Genomic DNA, 12,635 nt, shown 5'->3' on the forward strand with positions numbered 1-12,635 from the left:
GCAGCAGAGATCTAGCAATCTTTCCAAGAATTGACTGAAGTCATCTCTGAGTTAGAAGGAGAGTCAGCAATAGAAGCCCTCATTGTGTTGCTTTTCAGTGTCTGCCAGTGGCCTGGATTCCTTAATCTTCCTGTGGTGTTGTTGTTTTTACTCAGAATATGGCCTTTGATAGGTTCCAGCACCAGTCTGAATCCACAATAGCCCTGTAGCATAGCATGGGATTGAAGTCAGAAGGTTTATACCTGGAAAGCATCCTATCTTGTGTTATGGCCCCCGGGCTTGGCTGCCTAAAATAAAACCATTTTCAATGCACAAAAGCAGCTACTGTTTCCAAAGGGGGTCAACTTCCCTTATGAGAGTTGGCATTAAAGTAGGACTAGTGGGTACATTTTTACTTTGAATGGGAACTCATCTCCCTTGTTGAGGTAGGCTTCATTCCTCAAGTGATCTGCTGCCCAGCTTTTCTGTTTTAGTTGTTGTTGTTGGTTAATTTTTACATTTTTCTTTCTGAATATATCTTTTCCTTCTCCCCTCCTCAGGGTGTCATCCCATGTTACAAAGACTTAAGAGGAAAAAGGAGCTAAAAGCAGATCATAAAAACTCTCCCACATTTTAACTGCATCTGATAGTATATGCAAGACTTTGCATCCAGAGTCTGACCTCCGAAAAGAAGGAAGGGAGATGCTTTTTGATGTATTGTTTTAGGTGGAAGGAACCCCAATCTCATGACTGAATTAGTGCTGACTGCCTATAACTTATTTCCTTTCTCCCCTCTGACTCTCACCATTTAAATAGTTTCAAGGTCCAAGTCAGGTGGTTCCTCTTACAGGAAGCCTTCCCTCAGAGCCTAAGTTTATATTCTCTCCCCTTTCTGATCATATTACATTCATGTAGTGTGTGTGTATGTGTGTGTGTGTGTATGTGTGTGTGTGTGTGTGTGTGTGTGTGTGTGTGGTATTCTCTACTCTCCACTATGATATAGGATGTATTTTTCATTTTTGTTCTTCTATACCAGTAGTTCCCAAACTTTTTTGGCCTACTGCCCCCTTTCCAGAAAAAATATTACTTAGCCCCTGGAAATTAATTTTTTAAAAATTTTAAGAGCAATTAATAGGAAAGATAAATGCACCTGTGGCCATCACCGCTTCCCTGGATCGCTGCAGCACCCACCAGGGGGCGGTGGCACCCACTTTGGGAATCACTGTTCCATATAGTAGCTAGTGCTGTATCTTTGCACTATAGTGGTTCAATGCTTGTTGCATTGAATTGAATGGAACTAGACTGAAATCCTCATTAAAATGGTCCTGAGGGTTGGGGGAGTGAGGACAGGGGTATTAATTACTCAGTGGAGACCATCAATTGAGGGTATTTTTCAACCTCTCATTTGGCATGCCACTCTCTATGGCAGGAAGATATTTAAATTTGTATATTTGCTGAGACATAGTAAATTTTAACCATTTGACTAAGATTAGAGTAGGTAAGAAAATGGCCTTGAAAATTTCTTTTTTAATTGAAGAACATTTTCTTCTTCAACTGGTTTATTGATTTGTCCTATGGGGATATCATAAGCTTGATCAGATTCTGTACTCCACTTTTCCTGTTTATGAAATAATAAATAAATAACTCGGCTCTTCTAGCTCTCAATCAGTCAATCCATAAACATTTTTAAGCTCCTTATATGTACCAGGCATTATGAAGACAAAAATGAACCAGCTCTTGCCTTTAATGAAGTTACATGCTAGGGAACAAGGGGAGGTCTTCATTGTAACACTGATGCCCATATCCTCACTCCTCCACCCCTCGGGATCATTTTAATGCAACTCTCAGCCTAATTTCATTCAATTCAACAAGTATTTTACCTAATGCCTACTATGTACTAAAGATACAAAGTTAAGCATTGGGAATACATCTTCTGAGCTCAGTTTTTTAGTGAAGTGGGAGTAGGGGGGAAAAGTGTGTGTGTGTGTGTGTGTGTGTGTGTGTGTGTGTGTGTGTGTGTGTGCTTGTGTATATTCCAAATCTTCATTACCTTATTTACAGTTTTCTTGGCAAAAATACTGGAGTGCTTTGCCATTTCCTTCTCCAACTCATTTTAGAGATAAGGAAACTGAGGCAAACAGGGTTAAGTGACTTGCCCAGCATCACACAGCTGGTAAGTGACTGAGGCAAGTTTTGAACTCTAGAAAATGAGTATTCCTGACTGCAGACCTGGTGCTCTATCCACTATACCGTCTGTCCATAGGACATATATTAAATATATAAAAATACAACATTATTTTGGTGGGGAGTCACTAGCATCTAAGAATGGGGGAAGTAAGAATAGACCTTGTGTTCAAGAAAGTGGTGCTTCAGCTGAGCTTTGAAGGAAATTAGGGATTTCTAAAAGGTGCTCCAGTCATGAGAGATTATCTCTACAAAGCCACAGAGGCAGAAGTTGAGATGTCTTGTGGCTAATAGCAAGACTAGCTGAGGATGTCATTCAGATTTCATGAATAGGTCCACTGAGTTCTGATGTCACTGCTTCCCTGCATGTTCCCTTCTGGGCTAGTCACCTCGCCTCCCCTTTCTGTGACTCAGTTGCTCCATCTATAAAATAGAGATAATAATCCTAATCTATCCCACTCCCAGGACTAGGGTCTTTGCAGAGTTCAGTGATTGATAGAAGTCTACCCTGTGCTTCTTTCAGGGAGAATATTTCTCAGCCTTCAAACAAGCCGCTCGGAGGGAAGATGACATCGCCAAGGTGACCTGTGGAATGAGGGTCTTATTCAAACCAGAAAGTGACCAAGTCCAGGAGTTGGACATCAGTTTTGGAGGCATGGCTGACAAAACTATCCCAGCCCTGAAAACCACCAGGAAGCAGCTGGGGAGGTGAGAGAACACAGATAGAATGACCTCGATGGACTGGGCAGGGATGGATGGGGCAGAAAGGGGAGCTCTTTTCCCAGGGTCTCAGGTTTGTTCTTCCTTTCTGGCCAGAGCCTGGAATGAGGAACTGCTTCAGGAAGTTTGTGCCAGCCTAGCAGAGGAGTTGAGCTTGGAGCCAGACGCCCCTGGTGGGATGGTAGAGTTCCGACGTACGCTCACCCTCAGCTTCTTCTTTAAGTTTTACCTGACCGTGCTTCAGAAACTGGGCAAAGACAGTACAGATGTGAGTGAGGGCAGAGCTGGGTTGGGTGGGGGTAGAATACAGAGGCTTCATGACCTACCTCCATTTGATGTGCCCCAGGAAGAGTGGTCTGGGGCAGTGGCATCAAACTCAAATACAATCTGGGGCTAAAAAACCATTCATAAGGATCCCTGCCAGTTGTGTATTGGCTTAGAGAACCACATATTGAAATGATCTGAGTTTAATTTATTTTGCATTTTAATTTATTTTGCTAAATATCTCCCTCCTATGTGGTAATCTCATTCTGTACCTGGGAGTATTATGAGCTGCATGGCAGCAAATGGGCTCTGTTTCTGACATGTACTGTCTGCGGGGGGGGGGGGGGGGAGCAGATCTGTCTTCAATGCTCTGTTCCATGCATTCTAAGGGCTGTGAATATATCTCCACTTTGGAAAGGCAAAGACCAACGAGGAAGAGTACATTAGCACAGTATTATGAAACTATGTGAGAAGTAGCATCAGATAACAGATCAAGTTAGAAGGAACTGGGTTTAAATTCTACCCATGATATATGTGTGACCCTAAGCAAGTCACACTCTTAGTGCCTCAGCTAACTAAGATCTTAAAATGCTGAACAATTACAAATTTGCATTGGTTGGGGTTAATCACCGGATTAGGTGGGTGGGTATGTGTGTGGGTGAACTCTAAAGATCTGTGTAATTTTAGATTATGTGCCACAATCTAAAATTACACAAACATGAATAAATAGACCTGAATAGTTTTAGATTTTCTTGCCCTGCCAAATGGGCCATTGCAGCCAACATGGCATAGTGACGAGAACAGGGGTCAGCAACGTATGGCTCTTTCTGCAGGAGCCTTAAAGTCAATTTTTTTTTCAGGCACTGTTACAGGAGCTCGCACAGTGAGTACTGTACAGCTCTCACGAAATTACATTTTTAAAAATGTGGCGTATATGGCTCTCACGGCCAAAATGGTTGCCGACCCCTGGACTAGAGGGTTAAGTTTCAAGTCAAGAAGAGCTGGACCCAAATCCTGCCTTGCTGGATGGCCTTGGGCAAATCACACTATCTCTCTAAGTCTCATCATTTAATCCACAACCACTTATTATGTTAAGCAAGCACTAGGCACTGTCTTGGCTTTTCATCTGTAAAACATGGATTATGATAGGAACTCTCTCATAGGGTACCTGTGAAGATCCAATGAGATAACATGCCAAGAACTTGCAGATCATTAGAATGCTGTATAAATATCAGTTATTGGAAGGGACAAGAGTTGGTAGAGACCATAGGAGATCATTTAGTGTTTTGAAATAGGTGATAAGTAGGCATAATATTTGTTATTCAGTCATTTTTCAGTTGTATCTGACTCTTTGTGAACCCATTTGGAGTTTTCTTGGCAAAGATATTGGAGTATTTCCTTCTCCAGTTTATTTTACAGATGAAAAAACCGAGACAAACAGGGTTAAGTGACTTGCCCAGGATCACTTAGCTAGTAAATGTCTGAGGCTGGATTTGAACTCAGGAAGATGAGCCTTTCTGCCTCCATACCTGGCACTCTATTCATTGTACCATCTAGTTGTCCAGGTAGAGGATATAGTCCATCAATAATTTTTTTTTGCTGTGGGGCAGAGACACAATCTATGACTCCCTCAGGGTAGGAAGCCCTTGGTGATGAATTTCTTCTACCAAAGCAGACTGACTTTTTCTTTTGCAATTTAGAATCTTAGATAATTATCTTGGGTCACTGAGAAGTTAGGTGACTTGCCCAAGATCACACAGCCAGAATGTATCATAGGCAAGACTTGAACCCAGGACTTTTTGGCTCCTGAGTGGGCCAGCTCTCTCTCTTCACCATGTTTATCAGGGTGCAAATATAATTAGTACATATATCAAAAATGTTCCTGAGTGTTTCCCCAAACATCCTCATAACTTTATGTCTTCCTGAATATTGCCCTATCAAAGAGCAGCAAGGAAGATAGAGTGCCAAGCTTAGCATTGGGAGAACCTAGATTCAAATCTGCCCTCAGACACTTCCTAGCTGTGGGACCCTGGCCCAGTCAATTTACCTGCTTTGCTTTGCCCTTGCCCTTCTGTCTTTTAGTTGTTACAAAGACTTAAGGAAAGAGTTAATTTAAAAAATAGCAATTAAATAGTCTGTTTTCCATCAGTTATCACTGTTCAAGGATGTGACATCTATACCTGTGTGGCATATAGGACAGCATAAAATGAGAGGATCCCTTCCCTGGTTGAAAAATCTTCACTTGGTGCCAGGTTAACCCTAATGATGGATATCTACCTGTTGGATATTCCTAGTAAATCTCAGCTAAAATCCTGTCTTATAAGAAGCCTTTCTCAGTCTTTCTTATTTGTCCTGTACATGCCTTGTTTGCACATATTTGTATGCTTCTTATCTGCCCCATTACATTGTGAACTCCTTGAAGAATTGTCTTCTGGTCCTTTTTGTATCTTCAGCACTTAGCAGGTTAGCTGACTGACTGAAACTCTATGAACACATACAGCCAGGCTCATTTCGGTCTTCTTTCTTCCACAGAAATGTGATAAATTGGATCCAACCTATGTCAGTGCCACTTTGCTCTTTCAAAAAGAGCCCCCCGCCAATGTTCAGCTCTTCCAAGTAAGTGGGGAGGCACCCAGAGCTAAGCTCGGGACCTCTCTTAGCTTTATCTTTCTCAACAGATGTGGCCTCGAAGTAGTGTTATGATTAAGATTATTTTGAGAGACTGATTTTGGGTAAGAATGTCAGGATCATAACCAATAAAGTGACACAGATCATTGGCCCTTTCGGTGACCAAAGACCTGGAGGGTCCTGGATAAGGTACCGTTATATATGCTTTGGGGAGCTCATTATTCAGCTCCTCCCTTGAGCATCCCAAGACATCTCTAATTGGTAAGTACTCAATTAGGAGGTGGTTCATCAAACTCTCAGCCCTTCCCCAAGCTGACAGGTAATGGTTGTCATAGTTGTCACATAGCAGGAAAAGAATCCTTGTCTTCTTCACTTATTAACCAAATTCTGTTTAAAAGGACACTTTCCTGGGGAATCTTAAGAACAAAGGAAATGTAAAAACCTATAGTCACATGGAGCCTGTGTCTGTCACAGGAATCCCCTGTAATATACAGGGCCTTATATAGGAAATAACATAGTATGTGAAAAAGAAATTCTCACAATAGGAAGCCCACTGAGTATGCATTTAGGAGAATGATCTTTAGACACTGTTGAATGAAAAGACTAAGGATGATTCCAGAATTTTTCATTGAGTAAAGAATCTCAGAATTATATTCAGATCAATATTGCATTTTCTCCCTTTTTATTCCTTCTAACCTTGTCCCTGGAGCTTCGATTTCTACTTTTTATCTGTTCCTTAGATAACTGTCAAAGCTTTCCTCCTATTTTGTCTTTTCTGTCCTTCTCCAGGGCTGGTGGACATCACTGGGATCAATCGTGCTCACCTTTGCTTTTCCTTCTCATCCATATTACTTCCTCTACCTTCTTCTGTTTTGCACTCAGTCTTGAAGCCTCCCTTGTCTTCTTCAGTCTTCTTAGTGGGCAATATTATAGAGTGGAAAAAAACTTAGGTTCAAAGCCTTCTGATGCCTTGTTCTTGGTAGGTGAGTTAATTTAACTTACTTAGACCTCAGTTTTCTCATATAAAAAGGATAGGGTTGGATTAAATGGCCTCTGAGGTCTTCTCTAGATCTATGATGTTTTGATCCTATTCCTTCTAGCCTCCTTTGCCTTCTCCCTCCTAGGCGTTCTCCTCCTGCTTCCTTTCCTCTGCTTTCTCTGAGTAGTCTGAGAGACACCCTCCCTTCGGAGGCTTAGCCTGACTGGCCACTCCTGTTGTTCTAGGAAGTTCCAAAGGGACAAGGTGAAGATGACATGGTGGGCCGGCCCATTCCCCACTTTTCAGCTGCCATGCAAGCCTCCGGGGAGGCAGTGTATTGTGATGACATCCCTCCGTATTCCAACGAACTCTACCTTCGACTAGTCACCAGCACCAAGGCTCATGCCAGAATCAAGTGAGTTGTAGCTATAGATATGATGGAATAAAGTGACTCTTGGACCTAAAATTTAGGAGTTAGGTGGGACCTTCCAAAGACTGACCACCAAAGAATTTCTTATGTGTGCCCATTTTTGTTTTTTTTTTTAATTAAAAAAATTTTAAGCCCTTACCTTCTGTCTTGGAGTCAATACTGTGTATTGGTTTCAAGGCAGAAGAGTGGTAATGGCTAGGCAAAGGAGGTTAAGTGACTTGCCCAGGGTCACACAGCTGGGAAGTGTCTGAGGCCAGATTTGAACCTAGAGACCTCCTTCCTCTAGCCCTGGCTCTTAGATCACTGAGCTACTCATCTGCCCCCCATGTATCCATTTTTATATGTAAAATTCTCAAAGAATTCTGAATGATCAATTGAGAGAATTTAAATACTTCACATTTCAAGTTTTTGAGTTCACCTCAGAGGACCCTATTGTCCCTCACAATCTAAGGGGCATGAGAGGTTTGTTAATTGGCTGCCTGTCTTATCTCCAGCCCTATTCACTCACTTCTCTAGCTAAACATAGGGAAAACCTAAGAAATTTAGCAAGCACTTCCAGAAAATGATATGAAGTTATATGAAGCATTGCTTGTATTAAATCCTAGACTGAAATTACTTCAATAACATAGGAGTCCATGGGGACACTTTGTCAATGCCATATCAAGCATTCTCTTCTTTTAGCCCAATGACATCTAGATGGAAGGGAATGTCAATGGCAAAGAAGCACCTTATATACATTCCCATTTCTCCATGGAAGAGGTGGTCAAAAGGATCAGGGAATTGCTGCAGCTGGGTTACATCTGGCTTCCCTCTCATAGTACGAGACCCAACACTGTGACTTTCCTTTTTTTATAACGATACTGTGGAGAATGGGCGAGCAGCATTTGCCCATAGATCTTGCATTATGTCAGGAAGTTCAGCATCTCGCAATCGTGGTTTGCATATTGTGAGGAGCAATAATAAAAAAATCACTTTTTTATTAGCTATTACAATAATCCTACAAGAAAGGCAATATTGTGAGGAGCAATAATAAAAAATCACTTTTTATTAGCTATTACAATAATCCTACAAGAAAGGCAATTTAAGTATTGTTATCTCAGTTTTATGGGGGATCTAATTGCACCTCAGAGAGGATCTTGGACAGGTCACGAGTGACAGAACTGTCTTCAAATTCCAAGTCTGGGGACTTTTTATTAACCTATGCCATGTCTTTGTGTTTTTCCATCCCCTTGATTTTGGGGTTGAAGTGAGGGCAGAATTGGGCCAGTGATTACACTGCAAAGTATAAAGTAAAAAACGTCAGATAAAAATAAGTCTTGAAATGGAGGGAAACAGCATGATTACATTTAATAGATAATTACTTCCCCCTTTCAGCTTACCTGTGGAACAACAGCCTGAGTGACAGAACTTGCCATAGCTTCTTTGCTTTCTCACTCATGATTCTCATTCTTTTAGGTCCATAGATATTTCAGAAGCCCAGAAAGTACCTGGATTTATTCATTTCCTCTCAGCTGATGATATTCCTGGGAGTAATGAAACTGGATTATTTAATGATGAAACTGTCTTTGCTAAACATAAGGTATGACTTGTTTTCTACAAAGTAAGTGGAGATGATTTTTCTATCTTTAATCTTTGGTCATTTCTTCTCAAATGTCCAGGTATCCATATTTTCTATACTTGCATGAGCAGCCAACCTCCATTTGACTAATATGCCACTAGAAAGCAGGAATTAGTTATGTTAATTACACTTTGCTCATCCTGTTGTAGGTTTAGTTCAGGAATGACTGATGTCCTCAAAATGATGTTTAGTAAGTTTGGCAAATTGATTGTGCTTACAGTTACCCTTTAGGTCCTAGAGATAGTAGTGGGGTTTAAAAAACTACCTCCTTTGCTGTTCAGAGCTTTTCTGTTTAGAACAGAGCTATCAGTTAAGTGATAATAAAGTTGTCAGTGAAAATAACAAGAGCTTACAGAGTGTTTTAAAATTTGCAAAATACTTTATGAACATTATCTCCATTTTATCCTCAGAACAGCTTTAGAAGGTAGTTGCTATTATTATCCCCACTTTGTAGATGAAGAAACTGAGGCAAAAAAAGAATGAAATGACTTGCCAGCATCACAAAGAGAGTGAGTGTCTGACACTGGATTTGAATTTAAGTCTTCCCACCTGAGGTCTAGTGCTTTATCCACTGTGCCATCTATTTGTCTCAATTTTAAATACATACACTAACTCCTTATTTAATAAAAGACTTGTAAATCACCACAAACACAATTCATGATAACATCATATATATTCCAGTGACTTCAACTAGGCAGAGATTTAACTTTGTAGAAAGTACAAGGCTGTCTGAACAGCTGAAAATAGTAGTCACTCAGTCCACTCTGAGATATATACACTCTATCAATTCAACATTTAAGCAATATTTTCTACAGTGTGTGAAGCATAATATTAATAGAAAATAGATTGTGGAAAAGAGAAGAAACAATATTTATTAAGCACCTACTATGTAATGAGAACTGTGTTGAGTGCTTTACAAATATCTCCTTTGAACATCACAACACTAGGATGTAGGTACTCTTATTATTCCCATTTTACAGATAAGGAAACAGACAGATAGCTATTAAATGACTTGCTGAGAGTCAAACAGTAAATGTTTAGGGTCATATTTGAACTCAGGCCTTCCTGACTCCAGGCCAAATGCTCTCTCCACTGAGCCACCTCACTGTCTCTGGCATCAAAAATAACTATAAGAATAATCTCTGGCATTTTTGTAGTATTTTATTTTATTTTATTTTATTATTATGTTTGGGGGTATTTCTATTTTTTATTTTTTAGAATATTTTTCTATGGTTATGTGATTCATGTTCTTTCCCTCCCACCCAAGTTACTCCCCACCCTCCCTGTAGCCAACACACAATTCCACTGGGTTTTACATGTTACACTGGCCAAGACCTAATTCCATATTGTTGACAGTTGCTCTAGAGCTATCGCTTAGAGTCTACATCCCCAATCATGTCCGTATCAATCCATGTGTTCAAGCAGTTGTTTTTCTTCTGTGTTTCTACTCCCACAGTTCTTCCTCTGAATGTGGATAGTGTTCTTTCTCATAAGTCCCTCAAAATTGTCCTGGATCATTGCATTGCTGCTAGTAGAGAAGTCCATTACATTCGATTGTACCACAGTGTATCAGTCTCTGTGCATAAAGTTCTCCTGGTTCTGCTCCTTTCACTCTGCATCAATTCCTGGAGGTCTTTCCAATTCACATGGAAATCCTCCAGTTCATCATTCCGTACAGCACAATAGTATTCCATCACCAACAGATACCACAATTTGTTCAGCCAGTCCCTAATTGAAGGACATCCTCCCATTTCCCAATTTTTTGCCACCATAAAGAGTGAGGCTATAAATATTTTTGTACAAATATTTTTCCTTATTATCTCTTTGGGGTAAAAACCAAGCAGTACTATGGCTGGATCAAAGGGCAGACAGTGTTTTAAAGCCCTTTGGGCATAGTTCCAAATTGCCATCCAGAATGGTTGGATCAATTCACAACTCCACCAGCAATGCATTAATGTCCCAATGTGCTGAGTCTAATAAAAATGAAGAGGCAACTGTGGTGATGCTGGATAGAGGGCTGGGACTAGAGTCAGGAAGACCTGAGTTCAAATCTCCCTCAGATACTTCCTAGCTGTTTGACCATAGGGAAGTCACTTAACCTTTGTATACCTAGTAAGCAGCTAGGTGGCTCAGTGGATAGAGTGATGAGCCTGGAGTCGTGAAGACCTGAGTTCAAGTCTAGTCTCAGACACTTCCTAGCTTTGTGACCCTGGACAAATCACTTTACCTTTGACTACCTGACAAAAGGCTGTGGAGAAGTGAATGCAAACCACTCCAGGATCCTTACCAAGAATATCCCATGGATAGATAGCATCCACAGGGTCATTGGACATGACGGAATGACAAAAACAACAACATAATAATGAGATGGGAAAGATGATACCATTTGTAAAGCTCTTAGCTAAGTAGGTACTATGTATGCTCATTCCTTTCTCTTCTCCTTCCCTCTGAGAGATAGGGACCAGAGACTTGTGATTTCATTGGCATAGGGATCTCCCCAGTAAGGAAACACTTAAGAATGCATGTCAACATTTTTCTGCTTACAGTCCTAGAGTGCCTGAAGCACTGAAGGTAACTAGGTGGCCCAGTGAATACAGTGATGAACCTAGAGTCAGGAAGACTTAGCTTCATGAGTTCAAATCTGCTCTCAGAACTTACTAGCTGGGTGACCCTGGTTAAGTCACTTTACTCTGAGTTTCCTCATCTATAAAATGAGCTGGAGAAGAAAATGGCAAGCCACTCCAGCACCTTTACCAAGGAAATACAAAATGGGGTCACAAAGAGTTGGATAGGACTGTAAAACCATTGAACAGCACCAACAAAGCACTGAGATGTTAGATTAATTTGTCCTAAGGACTTTGTAGCTCCAGTGCCATCTCTCCATCTTCTATGCCATTCAGTCCCTCTATCTTTGATGGGGAACAGGTGATTTAAGGGAAGCAATCAAGACATAAAAGGCTCAAAGAATAGTTGAGCAGGGCTAATGATTTGCTGAGACCATCTAGGTTCAACAACAGTGTTTCTTCCTCCTAGGTCACTTGTGTGGGACACATCATTGGGGCTGTAGTCACAGATACTCCGGAACATGCACAGAGGGCAGCTCAAGCTGTGAAAATCACATATGAGGAACTTCCAGCTATTATCACAATTGAGGTGACTGATGCTAGACCCTAGCCTTCTCACTTCTACCCTGAACACTCCTTTCCGCTGCCCAAGCCTTCGTTAATCACAGCTCTAGTCAGCTCTGACAATATTGCAGTAGAGTTATTTGCTAACCTTGGCATTCGATGTTTACACATAGTCCTGCTGCCATGTTGTATGGCTTGCTTGGAAGATATACAACTCCCGAACCTTCTTCTGATTTTTATGGTGACATATCTTGCCCCTCCTCAAGTCAGAAATACTGTCTTCTCTCTTCTTCTTCTGTTAACTACCTGAAGATTTGAGTACCATGCATTATGTTTTTGTTATTCAGGACGCGATAAAAAACAACTCCTTCTATGGTTCAGAGCTCAAGATTGAGAAAGGAGACCTCAAAAAGGGGTTTGCTGAGGCTGATAATGTTGTTTCAGGTATAGTCATCTATTTTTTCCCTTCCTGTTGTTTGAAGAGGCTTGAGTGGCAGTTCTCACTTGGGAAGAAGCCATTGACAATTTTACATAAAGGACACTAGTTTTTTTGTTATTATTTATAAATATTAGAGACATTTATAGTTTGAATAGAGTTGATCAACTAGTCCAAACCTGTCATTATAAAGCTGTGTGTGTGTGTATATATATATATATATATATATATATATATATATATATATATATATATATATATATATATAT

General features: G+C 40.6%; 1 protein-coding gene across 1 annotated transcript in view; it reads left to right on the forward strand.

Annotated features, from left to right (window-relative positions):
• Positions 1–12,635, forward strand: part of XDH (xanthine dehydrogenase) — a 77,851-nt gene that overhangs the window by 37,413 nt on the left and 27,803 nt on the right. Inside the window, exons 14-20 of the mRNA XM_044659590.1 lie at positions 2,687–2,871; positions 2,980–3,151; positions 5,680–5,763; positions 7,000–7,169; positions 8,640–8,763; positions 11,836–11,955; positions 12,278–12,379. Of these exons, the coding sequence (XP_044515525.1) occupies positions 2,687–2,871; positions 2,980–3,151; positions 5,680–5,763; positions 7,000–7,169; positions 8,640–8,763; positions 11,836–11,955; positions 12,278–12,379 (957 nt within the window). The remainder of the gene's footprint in view (positions 1–2,686; positions 2,872–2,979; positions 3,152–5,679; positions 5,764–6,999; positions 7,170–8,639; positions 8,764–11,835; positions 11,956–12,277; positions 12,380–12,635) is intronic.

This window comes from Gracilinanus agilis, chromosome 2 (assembly GCF_016433145.1).
Source record: "Gracilinanus agilis isolate LMUSP501 chromosome 2, AgileGrace, whole genome shotgun sequence".
Classification (NCBI taxonomy): domain Eukaryota; kingdom Metazoa; phylum Chordata; class Mammalia; order Didelphimorphia; family Didelphidae; genus Gracilinanus; species Gracilinanus agilis.